This window comes from Platalea leucorodia (assembly GCF_965183815.1).
Source record: "Platalea leucorodia genome assembly, chromosome: 17".
In the NCBI taxonomy this organism is placed as follows: Eukaryota; Metazoa; Chordata; class Aves; order Pelecaniformes; family Threskiornithidae; genus Platalea; species Platalea leucorodia.
The window spans coordinates 2,572,257-2,593,619 of record NC_138839.1 but is presented as its reverse complement, the minus strand read 5'-3'; the positions used below and the strand labels follow the sequence as shown (position 1 = coordinate 2,593,619).

The 21,363-nt window shown below is 40.2% G+C and overlaps 1 protein-coding gene across 1 annotated transcript in view; it reads right to left on the bottom strand.

Annotated features, from left to right (window-relative positions):
• Positions 1–21,363, bottom strand: part of CFAP74 (cilia and flagella associated protein 74) — a gene marked incomplete at both ends in the record, with an annotated part of 54,076 nt that overhangs the window by 12,508 nt on the left and 20,205 nt on the right. The window contains 11 exons of the mRNA XM_082329206.1: positions 394–567; positions 1,209–1,296; positions 4,361–4,489; positions 8,508–8,629; positions 9,760–9,882; positions 10,759–10,871; positions 12,381–12,555; positions 14,459–14,632; positions 16,562–16,651; positions 17,170–17,236; positions 20,346–20,464. Coding sequence (XP_082185332.1) covers positions 394–567; positions 1,209–1,296; positions 4,361–4,489; positions 8,508–8,629; positions 9,760–9,882; positions 10,759–10,871; positions 12,381–12,555; positions 14,459–14,632; positions 16,562–16,651; positions 17,170–17,236; positions 20,346–20,464 — 1,374 coding nt within the window. The remainder of the gene's footprint in view (positions 1–393; positions 568–1,208; positions 1,297–4,360; positions 4,490–8,507; positions 8,630–9,759; positions 9,883–10,758; positions 10,872–12,380; positions 12,556–14,458; positions 14,633–16,561; positions 16,652–17,169; positions 17,237–20,345; positions 20,465–21,363) is intronic.

Genomic DNA, 21,363 nt, shown 5'->3' with positions numbered 1-21,363 from the left:
CAACAGCCCTAAGCCCGTTTTATTTAGGAGCATAAGGGACCTGTGAGTCTGAAAGAAAAGCGTACCAGGTATTCTGTTAGTAGATTTCTTGGGTTAAAAAATAGGTACTCTAATAGGATAAAGTTTGCTTGATAACATTATGTAGGTGAGAAGAGTAAAATCTCCTCGAAGATGTTGATACTGCTTGGAAAATGCTTTGGGTAAAATAAGATGACATTTACACAAACCAGCACCAGAACTGATCTGCGTGTTTCCACAGTGCTGCAGGCACTGTTAGTTCCACGGGTTTCCAAGAACCAGTCCAGATTTATTTACACTCACATTGAAACACGTTCCCGTAATAATTAAATATATTGTGATACAAGAGGAGCTGTGTGTGAGATAACTACATACCTCTGGAAGTCCCACAAACCCAAACTCTTGTGGCAAGATGGATTTGTTTGTTAGCGTGACATTTGCCTGCACAGCTTCATAGATTGTGCAGTATCCAAAATTGATTTGTGCTGGACTGATTTCCAAATCAGAAGTAGTAACAATTGCATGGACAGTAAAATTAACTTTTTTAGCCTGAAACAAATGCAAGAGCACAGGATAAAAACCCCTATCTGTGGCATTGTAAGGACAGGATTTAAGTGAAACGTCATCCAAAAAGATAACTGCAAAAGAGTTATTCTACTCTATTCCTTGACAATAACATATGTAAATGTAACATATCTATCTCGAACTTCAGCCTCATTGTTCTCCAAAAATAAGCAATAGAAATTGTCTCTGATAAGCAAAATTAAAAAAAACCAAAAAAAAAAACACAAACCAAAAAACAAACCACCACCTGTATCTCAAATTCCATAAGCTAGAATGGAATCACACCTGCATCTCCAGGAAATGTAAACTCTCAGAATATGCTACATCTGCAGTACAGATCAGAATAAAAAGATTGTGCTATGGTATCTGATAACTCTCTGGTACAAAATAAAGTACTAGGGAATAGATGAGCACCCTCTAGAAAGGATTTAACTTTCTGTGTTGTAAACATGCTGACAAGAAGAAACTATCAAATCTGTATTATCAGTTTAAGCACCTTTTGCTATTATCATAGGACTTCAACTAGTAAAGAAGTCATCTAAGATTAGGTATCCTTAAGTGAACATTCACTAAAATAATTTACATCTATTGTCAGCCTGATAGCCAGTACAATAAAAATCACTAACCTTATCCACAATCAGTATCGTCACTGGAACCTCCAGAACTCCGGTCTCCTCGTTAAAATAGCTCCCTGCATCTTCAGGAAGGGAGTGCCTAAGGATCAAAAAGTACAGGCAGTTTCATAAAAATATTTTGACTATTTTCTAGCTAAGGGGAATAATAAACTTTTGGTGGATGTATTTCTGAACAAAAAGGAAATCCGTTACTTAAGGTCTAAAAGTTTTATTATTCACAGCTTTTAATCTTAACTCAGTATTAGTGCTCAAATAGCACTTCACTGAAGGGAAGTCTAACTAAAATGTTGTACGTAAGATACACGTGAGTATTAGGGAGAACGGTGGAAGAATAGTGGAAGAAAATGCCAATCAAAAATTAGTGACCTACAAAGTTCCACCTTCTGACCGAGAAAAAGAAGATGCAGCCAGACCAGAAACATTATGGACTTGTCACAGATTTCCTATACAACGGCACACCTCCAGGCAATCTGCTCTGGGCAGGGGTGCGCGGGTTGCAAGGGTATCTAGCAAAGAAGTTAGAGTAATTGGCCTTGTACGCTAATGTTGGATTTTTTATTTTTAAAGACAGGAATTTGGACAGACAGGAGTTTAAGGGGGTTATTCACAGAGGTCTGCATCCATTTATCCTTTTTTAAAAGGCCATCCAGTCATTTAAAATTCTGAAGAACTGAAAGCTTACTTTATAATCAGAATATCAGGCTTCTGCATCTTTGCTGCAACGACAGCACATAAGCAACCCAAGCGAGGCAGTCCTTTCCTCCCGACACTGACGGTAGTTCATTACCAGCCAGGCTGAGGCAGAACCAACTGTGTCACAAAGCACAGAGGCACAACTAAAGTGAAACAAACTTGGAGACGCGGAGCGCCTGGTTATGTACCAGATTCGTAATTTATGAGAAATACGCGGGTTTTCTGTCGCTGAAGCATCTTGCTGTCACAAGCTCAATTTCAGAGCTTCAAGCCAAGACAATACAAAAGCTCCAGCGTTTTTAGCTCTGCTGGTCTATTTATAGTGCCTTACAGCATCCGAGTGAATTGCTTCCTGTTCTTAGGGCTCCACAGTGACAACGTTCCTACTACTACTACTGGAATTACATGCCATTTTTTAATGTCTTGTTAAAGAATAGTTAATGAATAAATAGCACCCACTCGGTCACCATGGTGATCTGAAATCTTGCTGGCTGTTATTTTGCAAGTCTGAAATGCGACTTTCGAAGGTGATCTTCAAAGGTATCGCTAACTTGTTTAAAGATAGGAACTGGCGTTAAATACAAGGTAGGAATAAAGTATCAGCTTTTACTTTGTCACAGGACATTAGAATAGCAGAAGAAATTAATGTATTACAAAATAATCCAGGGGGAAAAAAAATAATTGTAACTATACATACACAGTGATGGACTCTAAATTAGCTGTGATGCCTTGGGGAAAAGATACTGAAACCTTCATAAAGTTCTCTGAAAATGGCATCTTCATGCTTAAAAGCAATTAAAGAGAAGTATAAAAGACAAATCTGATTTAGACTGCCAGCATCTGCAGGACTAGTTCCAAATGCAGAAAAACTAGGAGATGTGGTATTTGGGAATTCGGAACGTCAGCAGATTAGAAAACTTGCCTTTAAATAAACAGAAAATGGCTGCTTCAAACACCCAGAAAGTTCTGAGTATTGTCATGTCTGACCAAGCATTTCCGTGTGCACACTACTCGGGAGAGCTTCCCAAGCCTTCAGTCCTCTCTCTGGTCACTTAGTACGGCTGAATGAGTGCTGCTTTTTACTTTTGTGTTACTTTTAGTATAGCTATTCTTTCTTCTGAGAAAACCAAGCTTATAATACTAAGTCAATGAGGAGGCCTTTACAGAAACGTGTCTGTAGCTCAGTACTTCCCATCAGCTTGTAGCAAGCTCATCTTTCTGTCATACACGCACTCTCCCTGCGTGTTAGGTCTTTTAAAATGGTGCTGTACACTGAAACAGCCAGATACTTATTTTGTGTGTCAGAAGTGCCTTAATCTCATCAAATCTCCTTTCTGAAGCTTCCCCATTTTTCAAAGGACGATTAATGTCCTAAATCCAAGCTATGCTTCTATCCACTCAGTAAGCGTACAGAGCATCTTTAGAGCATCTGAAGTTTAGGAACTGAAAAATGTCATAATAATGGTTACTGTTGTAATCTGATAGGATTTGAGATGTTGGAAGAACTGTAAATACTTTTAGTTCTTCAATTTTGAAATTTTCACCAGGTTAATATTCAGTGATGGGACTCTCAACTTAGCGTCCAGAGATGCTGAGCACACCAGGGAAAATCCGGGTATACTGGCATCCCCAGGCCTGCATAACCTAGAGGGAAACAGCAGCAGGTTTGCAGCAGCAACCGATGCAGGAGCCGCTGACATATTTGGCTGTGCACCAGAATTAAGATCTATATCATTTAATTTATATTTGAAAAGAAATGCCCTGCTAAATTCTTTAGGATGGCAATGACGAGGTAAATAAAATGAACAGTGGTCAACAAGAGCTCCTGAATTTAAATTTTTAAAAACCGCAATTCTTTGTTTCCTATAACTGAGTTATGTTTGTATATGTAGATATATCATGAAATGGAGACAAGAAACTTGCTGGGGTGAGGCTTTTAGCATCTTAGAAGATGTTATATAAAATGCCACATGAAATTCAAGATCGATACGTTCATATTCTGGAGAAAAAAATGTACATGGGTAGGAGAGAGATGAACAGGAAGCCCAACCATTCTTACCTTAATTAGCAAGCACAGGAGTTCTGTCCAGAAATTATTTAATCACTGATCCATGAAGTAGCCACCTGCCTAGATAACCTCTCTCCGGTGTAAGAATAGCTTCCCCACCGAAACGGGAGCAGCCTACCAGGAACGCAACTGCTAAGATTTTCACACTGCTGCTGTCACCACGGGAAGAGCATTTCCTCGCAGGTATGTGATCCAAGTTCATTTCCTCCTTGAGCATCTGGCAGCTCTTAAGGGGGAGAGAGGGGGAGAGGAGGCCTGCACTGACACCAGCAGTGTGAAGTCCAGCCTGCTACAGTGTGAAGGAAGAAAAAAAACTTCGACCTGCTCAGGTTTTCCACAGATATGATGTTAAATACTGAAAAGATTAATGGTGTTAGGTTACCTGGGCAGAAACTTCAACTGCACGCTGAAGGATGACTGAGCTTGAATGTAACCTGTTTTTGGCAGCAGCTCCATGTGCTTATGCAATTCTTTGCATACTTCAAACTTCAAACGCAGCGTGGCTTTTGCTCTGTGAACAGATCAGACATGCTTAGGTGGCTTCGAGGCTACCCGTACTGCCACCTCAGCAACATCTGCTCTTGGAGTTTGATCCCCCCTGCCCCCTGCCCTTGCATCTCTACTCTACATTGCGATTATAACTATTCCAAGCTTCCTTTGAAAATGATAGGCATGTAAAACTGCTACAGCAAAATCACACAGTTATATTCTCTTTTAAGATAAGTATAGAAAACAAGATTTTGGAAGTACTGTAAGTAAACCCAGCTGTATTTCAAGCAATGTACACAGCTGATTGGAACATAATTAAAGTGCAGCACAGTGGTAAGTCAGGTCAGGGGAAAGTCAAAGCCAAATTATTGTGAAATAGCAGCTAATTATTTGCTCCTAACATACACTCCCTCTATCTGAATCAACAGGAAACACTCACTCAATGGCTGAGACATCTAACTGGCCCTAGCTGCAGCACAGAACCCACTCAAGATGGAAAAGGAGTGGCCTTCTTGCAATGCTGGGTCTAGGACACGTAACGATTGGTGGTGGGTGGGATGCAACAAATAAAAACCAGTTATTCTGTCTGAGAAACAGAAAAATGAAGACAGCGACCCCTGAGTGGGGCCAAGGATACCTGGATGCTGCCCAAGTGGCTAACAAGCACTTCATGGCCCAGCCTGTAGTCAGAAGACTGAACCTGAAAGAGCATAATGCACCTAAAACATCAGCATATACCCAGTTTGTGAATTCTATTCCTCCTCTTTATCATCACAATTATCTCAACCTTCAATACAAAAAATTAAGCCTGTACAGGCACGAAAAAAACCCCTCAAACTCAGGGCTGTGGGGGAGCTGTCTTATGCCAGAAATGCACTGAGAGTGCTGCTGCTTTTGGTTTTTCTCCCCAAAACCGTGGTGACTTCTTTTAAATAATGTGGATTCACAGATCTCCTGTAACTTCTCCTGTAACAGCAGAGATCCTACAGGGCTAGAAGTCATAGTGTGGCTAAGCTGGTACTGCCAGTTCCGCTGCTAAAATTTGGGATCAATTTGCCCTATGAATGGCATATTGGAAGCTAGGAAACAGCTCCCTGTTTACTGACCTCTGGCCGTATTATAATACAGCGATAGCCACAAACCATACCCTGCTTTGGAATTTTATGCTTATGTGCAAAATCGCCAAGCAATTTACAAATATTTCAGCTTGTCATTTTCCTTCTCTTGGACGGGTTTACAAGCTGTCAGTCCAGATGGTCTGCTCTAAATCAACAGCGATAGCATGTGGTACCGGGAGCCTGGAATGATTTCTGACTGTTGACAATCCCAGAGAACTATATACTACTTCATTAAATCAGTGCAGATTATAACCTGCCAAAGACATTACTTTGAAAAGTGATTTATATTGGACAGGATTCTGATAAGGCACTTTCACCCTTTATGCTGCTTATTTATGCTCCCTGATTACCATATTCTATGCGACCAGAAAAAAAAAGCCCCAAACCCAAACCAAACCCAGCATTAACTAACATTTTGCAATTCTACAGAGCTTGCTGAGGCGCTTAAGTGCCAGAGCTACCTACCTTGAAAACTTGATCTTGTACTTGTGCTGTAGTCCACAATGTCACAGACTGCAGCAGCAATAAGATACAAAGTTCTTTCTGCTCTGCTTCTGGCAGATGTTAGTGAACGAAAGGCTGCTCTAACACATCATCTCCCTCAGGTCTGGGTCAGATTTTGCCCTGAAAATCTAAAGAATTCTCTTGCTACAAGTTTTAGGTTTTTTGTTTTGTGTTTTATTGTTGTTGGTGGTTTTTTGTGGGTTTTTTTTTTCCTTTTCTATAACTAGTTAGTGATTAGAGCAGAAATTTGTAAGAATATTGCTGAATAGCAGGATTATTTAAGTATCTAATTAACATTTAATTAAAGAATCTGTGTTCTAGAGTTACATTAATAAGATTTCATACCTACTGGATCTGAACTTTAGTTCTCAGTGGCTAAGGCATTTCAGCAGTTGGCAGACAAGCGGCCTTTCCAGCTGGGCTGCGGCAACCTTACCTTTGGGCTCCTTCAGCGAACGGTTGCTACGAGCATTCGCTCACCGACAGCACTGCAGTAACTCTTTACCCGGTGCGACAAGCTATTGCCTTTGTTCGCACCTTGACAGCGGTTTGGACGCGTCTTTGCCAGCCCGGTAATTGTCCTGGGCTCTGCATCCTTTGCCGTGCATACTTCCACACCACAGACCTTCGCAAGACTACCTTTCCCCAGTTTTTCACTATTGCAATTAAAATACAGCTACTTACTAGGCTAACCTAAGAAATGGACTGGTAGTAAGCTCTAGCTATTTTCAGCAGTTTAACTTCATTCCGTTTGAGAAGTGGTTTGACGTGTACCATCTAACAATGAGGAATCCTCATTCTGATACACGCTACAGAAAAATTTCAATAGCTACTAGAGGAAGAAACTTCTCAGGCACCACGTCTACCTGAATGATGGAATCTACCTCCTTTTGCAGGATAAAAAGTTGAGACATTATATTCCTGCACATGAAATACTCTGAATTTCAGCCCACATGACTGTATAACAAAGAATTTTTCCTAACTATGAAGAATTGGGTGATAAATCAAAGACCTGATTTGCCAAGGTACTAAGGACAGCATACTACATACTAAGTGCTCTTAATTTAGTGAGACTTGGCGAAGGATCAGCAGGATTTTTCCCTCAGTTAAGAAGTTTTGCCCTAAGCAATTTGACAGCTTCTATCTTTGGGATCCCCTTGAAATCTTAAGTTTACATTAGGAGAGTTAGTCTGCTTCTATACTTATAAGTTTTATCCCTGGGTTATCTAGACCAAGTAAAATCACTTACATAACAACTTGTACTTGTCATATCTGTAAGCTGAATTTCTGAGATAACAGCTTTACTCATTTCTTTCCAACTGTGAAGAATCTCTGCAGTCTGTAATTCTGGTAAGAGGTTTAGAATGGATGCCTTCTCCAGAACCACTCTCTCCCCCACCCTCCCACAAACCCACCCCAATCCGATTTAAATAGAATGTAAGAAATGCAAATTGTTAAAATAAGCATTCAATAGTGACTGCATTAGGTAGAGGGAAGACACCCAGCACCTGCAGACAATTAAGAGAGTAAAAGTTGATGTAACCACTCTCTAATAGCAGGAAATCTCTGGGGGTCAATTAGCTGAAATATTATCTTTATATTACAGTGCAAACAGAACCAGTCTTCAGACATTACTGACTTGGACTACAGAAACCCACAGCTATTTTTTCCCCTGTAAATTGGTATTTGGTCACTGTCTGTGTACTTACAAGGTGTCTCTCACTCCAGCGCAGTGCTTAATGCCTACACGGGTTAGGAAAAGTTGTACCCTTCCCATTTTACAGTAAATGCAAAAGGCCTGACGTGATTTATCCAGCATCATAGCCCAAGTCTGGTAAGACTGGTGATTGACCTTCCCAATAAAGAACAGTTGGCATGAGGCTGGCTTCCAGATCCTAAGTCTCCCATGGATTTTAATTAAAGGTAAAATAGCTGAGAAATAACAAAATATTATTTCATAAAATTTCCTGGCTGAATCAATTATACCTGGTGTGGACTTAATTTTAGACAGACACATTTATCATCTCCCTAATGTTTAGAGCGCAAACTGCACATGATGAAACTCTGTGGGGCTGCTGTTCCCTAGGGGCTTTACAGTTCCACCACAGAACAGGCACAACATAGGGAATCCTGTAGGAGTGGAAAGGCACGTATTAACCCAGATACTTCCTAGCTACGGCCGGGCTTGGGAATCTGGGATAGCGGGATACCCAAGTGCAAGTTCCACAGAAGCGCGGAACTCAGAGGGCTTGTAATCAGGACGTCCTGCTGAAATGGCAAGGGAAAAACCAAACTCTTCTTCGGCTTCCTATGGTGCCAAGATGGGTCTGGCACAGCGGCACCTCAGGACATCACCTGGTGACTCACGATCTCATTGTTGAGCTGGAGAAGGCAGCTGACAACGGAAGGGCAGCTCACCTGCTTTGAACGACAATGCAATCCTGATAAAGTCGGTCATACATACAGATCTTTAAATCAATGTTGGGATTGGGCACCCAAACCGGCACATCAGTAGAAACTCCAATGGCACTAAAGCACAGCTGTTAATACAGAAACCGAGAGTGTAAATATTTTTGTTAGTCTCAAATTCTTACTGATCTAGACAGAGCAAGAATTTCTGCTATAAACTACAGCTGAGTAAAATATTTTGTGATTCATATTGCAACAGGTTCTTTAATTAGACAAAGCTATGAAAATAATTTGTAATATAAAACCTAGCTGTTATGGTGTTTCAGCAGAAAAAAGAATTATACTTTGGTTTGGATTCTTTGACAGACAACATGAAAGAATAGCGTGCTGCCCATGAGACTGAAATTAAAGTGCACCTCGCTTAAGTGAACGTGCAGAAACTGAAGAGGCAGCAGCTTGTTCAGCCAGCAAAGAAATACAGTAAGGGCAGCACAGCACTGTACTGCCTATAGCGACCTTAGGTCTGCCATCAGTGACCACACAGCTCGGACTGCGACCAAATGATCCTGAAAGAGAGGGCACCAGAGGAGGCTGCAGTGTGCACCTGCAGCTCCTTTTGCAGGCTACTCCATCTGCAGGCCGCGGGGAGAGCCAGGGCTGGCCTACTGAGCTGCTTGACATTTTTTCTTTATTTTTTTGGCAAGCTTCTGTGAACTGTTCCCAGGCAGAATTTGGCTTCCAGTAAAGTGTGGAATCAAAATATGCTAAAGTGGTAACTAAAGTTGTCATCTCTTCCAGCTTTCACACATCAGTTTCACTACTGCATGCTAAATAATTCCAATTCTGATATATCAGAAAGAAAATAAACTACGTAGGTTGGGAATAAAGAAGAATACTTTTGTATTTGTTTCCGGGACATGTTTTCTAGACATGTTTTCTAGCACGATGTCTGATAAAATGGGAATATCAGGATTATTTGCATAGAAATTTAAGAGAATCAACATGTTTAATAACCTTACTGCATCAGAAAGAAGGGCCATGATTTACAAAATTACCTCCCATCAAACCACATAATATGCAATCATATGGTACCTCATTGTTATTTCTTATACTGTTCATAAATATATCTTCCTCTACCTCCTTCTCCTGTTTCTAATACAGGATTCTGAGCAATTTTAACTCTTGGAAAAAGCAGAAGTAGAAGGGTTTTAAACTCCTTTCCTACAGTGTTTTCAAGCAAGTCTTGCACAAAATCACTCACTGGTTTGCAGTCCGAGTTGTCAAACACGATGACAAACTCTGCCCGCACATCCCCAGGGACGGCTGGGACAAATATAATCTGAAGTTTGACTGAGCTGAAGGGTCCAATTTCACCTTCAGTAACCTAAACAAGAAGTAACATGTTTTTAATGAAAATGTGACTGTATTACTGTAGTCGGCTATAAATTGTATTGAAATAAAGCAGCAGGATATACTCGCGCTATGCAAACACTATTACACCAAGTTTGTAACTAGATTGAACGCAGTATGCGAGGGAGAAATCAGTAGCAGCAGCTCCCTAGGAGGTTTAGTGTGGGGAAAAGACTTGGCACGACACATGGTTTCACAACCAGGCGTGGTCAGAATTTTACCGAGAGTCTCCTGTTACTGCAAGACTCTGTCTGACAGCTAGATAACGTGGCTCACCGAGGCGTTCCCATCCTATATTGCTGACTATGTAACCAAAACATAGAGAGGCTGTCTTGCGCTACCGTTCAAAGATCTGCTCTACTGATTCCAGCGCTAAGTCCATCTGCCTTTTGTATGCACAGGTAGAAGCCATAAACGCTAGTACGAACTAGTATCTGGACTCTCATATCCAGATTTTTTAATACGGCTCAAGTTTGACGTTTCCCAGACATTCTTCCCGCCCCATCTCTTGTGTTGTCACTAGACTTTGTATAACCACAGAAAGACACAGCAGAAAAATCAGTTGGGGAAAAAAAACCAACACCGAACCAAAAAAAAAAAAAAAGAAGAGTTAAATTATGGGAAATTTAAATCTCTACAGAATCTTTCAGCTCAAATAAGTCTTTATAAATCTAAAGAAAGGGCAAATACGCCATGTGATTTCATTTTAAGAATTAACTGTGATCCAGTGAAGTCCAGTGGGCTTGAAGTTGATCACGTACTTAAGCATTTCCCACCAGAGCCAAAGCAATTTATTTGATGCAGGCTTAAACAAGTGAAAATCTTGTCTGCATCTCAGGATATTCATTACCTTTCCAAGCATAATTTCCACGGGTGTTTCTTCAGGAGAAAGCTTCACTAAATCATGTGCATTGTCTGTATCGAGATCTGATCTGGAATTTAATACATCTTGACCAAGTTGTTCTGGGGGGAAAAAAAAAAACAACACAAACAAAACCCCACAAAATGCTGGATGTGTGCATCTATTCACTAAACAAAAACATCAAACAGAGCAGAAGTACATTGATTTTGGTCAATATTGCAAATCCAATAATGTATACCAATGATGTGGAAATATAAATGTCTAGAAGGAAATTTCTGTTTGGCCATACAACTGTGCCCTAGTCCCGACGTCAACCTTGGGCACCTGAGCCTTCCGCTACAGAATAACAATATTAAGGTTTCAGAAGGATAAAGTATATATCAGAGATTGTCACACCAAGGAATGCAAACTCAGCTGAAAGCGTGAACTGGGCTTTAAGAACAATTTCAGAGGGACAAAGCAACGCCGTCAGGAGGACCTGCGAAACAAGTGAAAGTGCTGCTTCACTTCAGTTTCAAAACGACTGCAATAATAAGTACCTTTTCATTAAAGGGTCTCCCACCAGGGCTTCGACGTGCCTTAAACTAATGCCTCAGGAGAGAGACGAAGCTAGCTCTGGACTGCATGGCAGTAACCAACCGGCCACCACACGCTTCGCGTTAACCAGGGAAAAGATCAAGGTGTCATCAGGTAAGTTAGCGTGCGTGGGGACAGCTGCCGTGACTTACGGAATCACCCCGTTTCACAATACAGATCCTCGCTTTAAAAAGAAAAAACACCCACAACCTTTTCATGGAACTTTTAGTTTCCTGCAATTGGAATGTTCAATATCCAGAAGAAATATTTAAAGAACACAGATAATTAAGAAATTAAGGAAGTCTTTCTTCTACAAGACTGGATTTTATTAAGCACGTAGTAAACATTAGGAATGAGATGGCAAAATGTCTGAGGAGGTTCATCTTTCTGCTTCCTTGTTCCTAGAATTACAGACTATAAAAATAAACCTGTGATGTGGATTTCTATTCTGAGAAGTGGGCACTCAGCTGCTAAGACAATGTGGTGGGTTTGCCGTGGCTGGACGTCAGGTGCCCACCAAAGCCGCTCTGTCGCTCCCCCTCCTCAACTGGACAGGGGAGAGAAAATATACCAAAAGGCTCGTGGGTCGAGATAAGGACAGGGAGAGATCGTTCACCAGTTACCATCACGGGCAAAACAGACTCGACTTGGGGCAATTAGCTTAATTTATTACCAATCAAATCAGAGTGGGGTAATGAGAAATAAATCCAAATCTTAAAACACCTTCCCCCAACCCCTCCCTTCTTCCCAGGCTTAACTTATTTCTCTATTCTTCTGAGGCTGAATTGTTGATCACTAATGAGAAGCGAGATTCTCTGCTGCTTTTGATATAATGGTGTCAGTGCATTATTTTTAGTCATTTTTTGTGAGGCAGCATGCAAAGAAATATAACATTACAACTAGAATGATGAACTACTTAATTTACTGAGCAACTCTGCAAACTGAGTTCCACAGTTCGTTACAGGAAACTCTACAAATGGATAACGCTTAGCCTGGGACGCTGCACTGCCCGTGGTCTAAAATAGTCACCTCACCCGCGGAACCGCTGCTCAGGCTCGTCTCGGTCCTCTGCTGCTCCCCCCGGGCTACACAGGAGGTCATTTCTGCACTATGGTCAGGAGAAATGTCTTCCTTCTTTTCAACTACAGATGTCACAGGACTACTGCTGACTTTCTTTTCAGGGATGCAGTCACTGAAGTGTTGAGTAACCTACCAGAAAACACAGAAAAACCATTTTCTACTGTGACTGTTCATCTAGCTTGCGCCAGCTCCAATTTTATCAAGCAGCTGCAAGTCAGACTTGTGTTTTCTTGCAACTGTTCCACATTATAAATGGAGAAATGCGTTGCACTTTCTAGAAACTGCACATTCTATTAGACCTTTATCAATGAGCAGATTTAATTTTTGCTGGCTGCCCAAAACAGGTAAATAATATAACGGGAGCAACACAATACAGCATCGGTTATTTTACAATTAACAGAACCAACATTTTTCTAGTGGAAACACAGACAGTTCTATGTCAAAACTAAGTCTGCTAAAACTAGACTTCTGTTTATTACACACCTACAAAAGCCAGAATACAGAAGGAAAACCATGGATACAGACGGTGTTATTTCACAAATTCTGTATTTGAACCACGCTTTTAATGTAAGGATAGTGTGAGAGTTGAAAGCCATGGCAAACAGCTCAGCAGTTTCCCTGTACATACTATTTAATGGAGTGTTTCAAAAGAGAGGTCAACCCTTTTCTTAGAACTTAAAACTGGGTTAGGTTATCAAGTAGAGAATTTCGAAAACCATCTGAGCCAATTGCTCTTCAACAATCAGAGAAATTAAAGACTGCAGTGATGGAAGAAAGATGAAGTATCTGCACTGTGTTTACAGGACCATGCAGGCACTTCAAAACAAAGCTATGCAACCCCGTAGGGATATTCTCTCTGGTCAGGGACCTGTGAAATCTATTTATGGCTGCTACCTATGCAACACTTGAGGGAAAAGGAACATTTATGATAATGATATTCATCAACACGGGAATTGCAAAGCATGAGTTCCTACCACAGTGGGTGGGTGGTTGTTGTTGGCTGGTTTGGTTTTTTTTGTTTGTTTGTTTGTGTTTTTTTTTTTTTTTTAAATATCTGAAGATTTCCCCACTTTAAGAATAAAGTCCACAACTTATTTAGAAAAGGAGCAAGTATGTCTTCAGATTTAAGCTCCTCAGTCTTCTCAAAAATCTGCGCCACAGTGCTGACATGCAAAGAAGATTGTATGCATGCTTTCTTTATCTTTTTCACTTAAAATTACCTGCTATATGGAGGAGTACATGCTAGGATTCCTCAGTTTTCTCTCAAATTTGGAACTGGCATGCTGTAGGAGCAATGGCTGTCAGGTCTGCCACCACACACGCTGTCAGCCCTGCCCCAAGTGCCTGAGGTTTGGTGCATTTCTTCAACAGTCTCTGCTTCATTCCCACCCAGGACAGCCCACAGGACACAACATTACAACCATTTGCGTTCATTCCACTATTGATTTGAGAGATCTTCCTTCCATTCTTTTAATAATGTTTATTATTACGGTTTTCAGGCAACAACCCTCAGTGTAATTCTTAGTTTGACTAAGACGACTTTTTCCCTTGTAACAACAGCTTGTCAATAACTGCGACTGTCCTTCTTTGATAGGAAATTTAAATGAACAGCTGTGAAGTTTTAAGGGAAGATCACAGGCTAGTGCTCCCAATTCTCATTATTTTATTGCTAGTTTTGCAGCAGTTGGCATTTTTCTGAAGTCCAGGAGCTGGGATTTTAAATGACTCCGTCAGAATCTCCTCTTTTAACTAAAGTGTTTTTTCCTACTTTTCATGGATGTGGAGAAAATAGGAATCACGACATAAATGACCAAAATGGATACTCATTTTTAAGTTTGTCTTGTGATATTTGGGGGTCTAACAGATGATATTAAGATGTGCCAACCCAAACATAAACGAACTACTAAAGGTTGGACCAGATGATCTTCCGAAGTCCCTTCCAACCTGAGCTGTTCTATGATTCTGTATGATTCTACCACAGTGTGCAAAGCAGAATGTTTCTATCAATTTAGGGAAATGCTTTTGACCCTACCATTCTTCCAGGAGAAGATTTTGCTGTTGCTCTGCATGTACTGCTGTCACCTGCTGACGTCTGAACTTTGAATCTTGTTCCCAAAGCTCCGCTGTTTGTCAGGTTGATGGTCCGTGAAATTGTCTCTCCCACCACATGGCTCCCAAAGTCAATGAGCTCTTTATCTAGTGCCAGCTGTGAGAAGATAACCCATTAATTACTACTGTCCTAGATAGTCAGTAATGTCAATTGAATGAGCATCCACCTTTTCAAGAATAGGACTTGAAAATTCTTATTATCATTTCAAAGAGCGTATCAAGTAACAACACGAACTGTGAGTATCCTTCTGCCTTTTTGCAGAAGCCAACTCATTAAAACAACGTCTTGTTAAACTGAGCCACTTCCCTTTCAGTCCACTATATGACAAGGGGAAAAAACAGGTTAAATTCTGTTCGTCGTAGCAGCTTGCATAAGTCTTCAGGTAGTTACTCTGGAAGTAGGTAATACTGACATACCAATTCAACACTGGTGCTCTCGTGTTACAGTACAATGGCTTTACTAGCGTCAAGCTGAGAAGCAAGCAGCATTTAAAAATCATATAGTGACTACGTATCAGTTTATAACACGTCCTGTCTTGTTTCTTTGAGTTGCCATGGTTTACAGCCAGTTTCAAAAGTAATACACTGCTTCCTATAGAATTTTTAATGACTTTGCAATGGGGTATACGATAACGGAAGACTTGTAATTCAAGTTCAAGCACCAAAAAGACAAAGACAACTTGGTTGCTTGCTAGTATCCTGCTTACAGCTGAACTCTTCCCACTTTCAGGGCATAAAGAACAGGAGTATCCTGCGTGTAACCAGCACACAATGCTGGTATGAATTCTCTAGGTGAAGAAAACTATTCCTCTGATCAAAGATGATTTTGCTGGCTTTCTACTGTAGTGTGCATTCTCATCATCAAGGTCTTTTAACTGAAAACCATCAGAGCGCCCTATACGCCGTCAGATTTAAGTATGCAATATTGATGTGGTATCATTCTAGCTTCCCACAAGTGCTTAAAATTAAGCGCATCCTTAAATACTTCGCTAGATTGCTAATATAATAATTACAACGCACCACCTTTCAGTGACTTCCCCCCTTCTGTCTTCTGTGTAACAGATTCTTCTTGATTCATTTCCCTGGGCACAAAAGTTTCAGTGTGCAGCCCAGTAACGAAACTTTACAGGCAATTTTATTCATTTCATTTACCAAAATGTAATATCACAAACTCCAGGAAGACATTCATATGTCTAAAGCCTTTTAAAACTACTCTTTAATTTTTAAGTATGCTCCCAGTATATCCCAAATTTCGCATTTGCCAGTCTTATTCCAATACTGGGTGTCTCCTTGCATAATCATTTTCCTCTAGCATTGTATATTCTAATTTCTTTTGGCCTGTAAAGGCAAATCTGCTCTTAGCTGTGAAGGAAGTAATTTCGAAACAAAGTTGTTGCTTTTATCAGATACTTTCTTCAAGTTAGCTCATAGAGAGTTAAGGTATCTAAAAAAAGCTAGTGCTGCTGTAGTTTCATCTCTTAACAGTAAGAAAATGATGTTCTTTGCTTAAAATTCGGTATAGAATTCTCAAAAGATTTTGAGATGCTGAAAGAAAGGAGCGATTATATGCTTTTTATAAATGCCAGAAAAGACAGAAAGATATTGTGATATTTGGATTTTTGTCTACATAGAAAATTAAAGAATAAGCTACTGCAGGTCTGGGATTGAATTTCCAAAAACTGCATGGAGAAAGAGAGCTCCTTTCCAGCAGGCATTTCGCTTCCCTCCATTCACTATGCAACATCGTGGCATCAGCTTCTAAACAGAACTACTTCAGTTAATTCCACTCTGCCGTTAAAGTAAAGTTACAGTTCACGGTTAACTAAATCCATTAAGATACTTCTGTATAAATCTCAGTGTAATCGGGGAAGTTAAGGAATTAATAATTTTCTGGAAAGAGACTCCATTTAAAAGAAAGGAATATAAATACCTCTTGCTAAATATTTTCAATCATGTTTATGCTGTCTCACATTTTCTATTACTGTTGTTATACTGACTCTGAAGATACTTTTTAAAAGTCACTTACAATGCACCTCTTGGCCGTACATTTCAACGGAACAGAAAAAGAACCGGTCTGTGCCATAAACATTACTTCCCCTTCCAGAGTTTCATTTATCTAGAAAACAAATAAAAAACCAAACAACCAAGAAATTTGCAAAGATTTAGCCGATGTAGTCTGATGAAAAACATTTTCATTCATTCTTTGAGTAACCTACTAAAATGTATCTGTACAGATTCTACATTTCTGCTTTAAAACAGTCTTTGGTAACTGCCTGCCTAATTTTAGCTAGGCAATATTATAAATCTTTGCATTTGGAGCAAGTTTCAAAACACACTCCAAGAATACTTAGTGACAGTCGGACTCGATGATCTTAAGGGTCTTTTCCAACCTTAATGATTCTATGATTCTACGACAGGCATTTTTCTAAAACGTGCCCTTAGAATATGCCTTATTACAATTTAACAGAGCTTGAACATGCACACCGTTGTCCAAGTACAAGAGTACGTTTTCTAGAAATGCAGTTTGTTTCCTTGTTAACAGTTAAGAAATTAAATTAATGATGTTTTTAATCAGAGTAGTGGATTATACTGGGATTCTCATCATCATGTCACTTAGCACTCAGGTGCACTTACCATTGGCTTAAACGTCACCACTATTTCACAGGACATCCCAGCAGATATTTTGCCAGGTGGGTCAAAACTGCGGAGATAATTAACATAAAACTCCAAATTAAAGCTGTGTATGAAAACCCCAGCTCCTATTCTGGTAACAAGGGCAGATTTTTTTTTTTTTTTCCCCCATTTGGATTAATTACTTAGAAAAGTCAGAATGAGTGACAGATGAATGAAAAGCACGGAACCCCGCTGCAATTGTAAAACTACAAAGGCTGATTCTTTATTGAGGTTTCATTCAGAAAGTCTGAAAGTGCTTTTTAAAGGCAAGAATCGTTGCCTTCATGCTACAGACAGGGAGGCTGCGGCCAGGCAGGTGACGCTGAGGCTCAATATCATCACCAAGAACAGGGTGGACCAAGCGCCCGTTCCAACTCGGAAGCAGTCTTCTCCCACATCCATTTTGAGTGCTGCTCTAACGTCTCCCCTGTCCAAAGAGGAAATGAAGAGGGGGGGGGGAAAAAAAAAAGGTAGCTGCAAATGATTAGAGAATGTGCTGCCTGCTGCAAACTGCATCAAAATGATCTTGAATAGAAACTGCCACTTATTTCAATGCCTCATTTCATGGTCTCTGTGATGCAAGCAAAATGCCCATCAGAAGACAAGAAATCTCACAGCTGCACTCTAAATGAAATTATTAAGGCACTACTGGAGACCTATTCTGCCTGACAGAAACAGAAGGGAAGCTAGACAAGATAGAGAACCAAATGTTGTTAGCCATGGGAGTACCTAAGTAAACTGGAAGAGAGAACATACATGCTAATCATAATTTTATCAAAACAAAATTAAAGCCAAACAAAAGCAGGATGAAACATTTTCAAATAGAAAAGGAAAACTGTTCAGAATTCAGGAGCTTAAAACGTGACTAGGGAAGTAAGCATCTGCACACTGATCTTCAGAACTGATCACTGGCAGTTTCTCCTGAGAAAGACTTTAAGGAATAGCTCCTTCTATTTCAAATGTTACCTTGATTAAATAGTCATGATTTAGAGCACAGGCTGCCAAACACACACACACAGAGAACCACTACGCTAAGAACAGACTCCCATTGCATGGAGATGTAATAATGCTCACTTTAACCATTAGAATATAGCTTTTTATTAGCAAATCTAGTGTCTGTCACTGATAGCACTTCTCAAGCATTACGTCTACAACCACCCGTGTAAGCGATTTAGAGGACAGCTGACACCACGACAGCTTAGACGTCAAGATACTTGGTAAAACTATTTTGTAACAATTCATGTATGGTTCTACTTGAGAAGAGAGAAGCATTATACGGTGTAAGATCAGTGTCTACAAATCTGATCTGTGCTGTTCGAATTATTAATAATATGAGAATGGATGATAAGATGTATTTGAAAAAAAATTGAATTAATTCATCAGACATCAAAAAAATCATTGAGTCATTCAATTAACAATACCCGATGTTTAATTTGTATTTGGAGAGTACTTTAAAAGGCAATTGTATCAAGAAAAGACTTAGGCCTTTCAGAAAGGGTTGTTTCATTTGTGGTCACAAATCAGAGGTACTGATTTAAAATATGTAATTGTCCAATATACTGAATGGGATAAAAACCAACAATCTTTGAGAGCAGGGAAAAAAGTCATTTTGTCAGAAGATTAGTAACTTCAGACTTTGCAATAGAAATTAAACATGTATTATAAGTGGGTCAAAATTAAATCCACTTACATGATTTACAAAACAAGCAAAAAAGGACATTCATATTCAGCCGAGCACCAGAGCAAGTTTAAAAGCTTAAGTGTTGTGCTGTATTGTGGTCAATTATGCATCTCCGTTAGTCTGTGACGAAAGCGCTAAACACCTTTACCAAGATCTTCTCCAGCAGCTGGATTCAGGCTTTGTAGCTCTCAAGTGACTCCATTCCGTCAAGGACTGCAGCACGTTCACATTCCAACCTACTCTTAGAGGGACTAACTGGGATAGCAATGGCTTAACTGTGCCCCATCATTTTTCGTATCAAGCCAGCTAGAAATTCCAAGTGCAACCTATCGCTACGAAGTGGCAGTGGGTAGCGAGCTGTAAAACTATCTCCGGAGTAAGACATCAGTTCCTGTGGTATTACGACTTGTTCATTCCACTGGGGTACGATTAGAGAGTCACAGAAACGCTTTCTTCAGGTCAGTCAGCCTTAAGAGTTGAAACCTTAACTTTTTATGGAATTTGTTCTGATGTCTCCTATTTGTAATAAGCTTCACTTACTTACAAACAAGACCTTTAGCTTTTTTTTCCACTTCCAGGCTAGACTACAATCATTTTTTGTTTCACAGAGTCCCAAGTAAATACATTATTTTCTTGACTTTATTTTTTAGATAAAGACAAGTTGTGAAAAGTAGTATTTTTTATTTTTAAAGGCTTGAAATATCTCCACAGAAAGCTAGTCTCTGAATTATTCTCAAAAAGAAACAATTTGGGGATACTTCCATTTGTTTATCTATAAACAATCAAATAAAATTATCAATATAGTTAAACAGATTAATTTGCAATCTCTCCCAACTGGACAGTGCTTCATTTTATAACCTGTCATCGGGATTATATGAACGGAATGATGGGAAAGGCCACAGGATTTCAATTTAAGTGTTCTTTGTGCTGAGATCGCTTCCTTTATTTCATCAGCTTCTTCACGTTTAAACTTCAGCAGTAATCTGGAAGTTAGTGTGAATCAGGCTATGAAGGATGCCAGCCGGTGAAAGAGGTTTGCCTGGGCTGAAAGGCCTTTGTGGTGGCCCAGAAAGAAGCTTGGGTCCTCTTTTACTTCTTTGTACCTACAAAGAGATCCTTTAGGATCCCTTTTAAAAAAAGGGTCTGATATTTTTGGAAAAAAGCTTTCTACTTCTCCAGGGCCGGCAGCTACCTCAGGTCTATATTGCTGTCCACGGATTAGGGACTGGCCCCTCGCTATCGCCGCTACAGAAACCCACGCCATGCCCCTCAGGCTCAGTAAGCCTCTTCCTTCTCAGCTCTGAGACACAGTTCCTTTCCTCATCACACAAGAATGGAATATAATAATTTAGATACATTTACTGAAATCTATTTAATTTGCTACAGAATTTGGTTACCTCTCCTGTTGTGACACAAAGGTAAAACAAGCAATGAGTCTAGAGTTAATTTTACTCACTGAATACTGACGAAGTCCTTGAGCCATTCACTGATTCCCACTAGTCTGCAGAAATTAACACTGTAGGATGCATTTATCAAAACGATCTTCTTTTTGTAGATTTGACCAACATCAAAATCCTTGGAACACCAAACACAGCAGGTGGCGTGAATTACAGGAAGCAGCATTTACACGCGTAACGACAAAACCGACTACTTTTACCAGAGCTGTGCTCAGAGTCCCCGCTGGAATCACAGGCCCGTGTGCAAGGTATTGTATAAACCCAGAAAGCATTGCCTGGCTCCAAAGAAACCCTTTTAAAAGATACAGCCTATAAAGCCAGGAACTCGTGCTTCACGGATGGGGCAACATTGCCTGGGTTTGCGCACAGCCCCTGCACCAAGCCGCCCTGTCTTTTCCTGCGGTGAATGTCCCAGACTTGATGTCACATTCATGGTCTAACAAACAGAGTTGTTAACAATTTAGACTGTGCGTGGCAAAGACAATACAGATTTTTTTGAACACCGAGCTAGGTGCCGCTGTCTTCCAACGGAGGTCTGCTGTTTCTGCGCAAGGCACAGGCTCCCAGCGCCCAGCCAAACCAGAACACGATGAAAGCTGTGTCCCTGGGCACGCTCATTAGCACACGGACAAGAAGAGTCCCGCAGGCTGACTGGCAGCAGGTTTCTCTGACAGAAGCCTTGTCTGTGTGCCACACCAGCAACCTTCTCAAGTCCAGAGAAGGCCTAGGCATGGTGTTACGCTTCTTAACAGCACACTTGTTAATCACGACACAGAGATAAACTGCAGCTCCGTTTCCCCATGACCAGTACAATAAGATGGTCACTTGCAAACCGAAATCTTAACTGGATTGTAGTCATGACTACTGTAAGGACATTATTTTATAGTAATAATTATGTACAAATACTATATAAGTAACAGCTACACTGCCTTTTAAAAAGCATGGAACACAGTCCAACAAGATGTTTCATCATTTGCTCACCTTTCTGACAGTATTAAGTAAAGGAAGTATTTTATG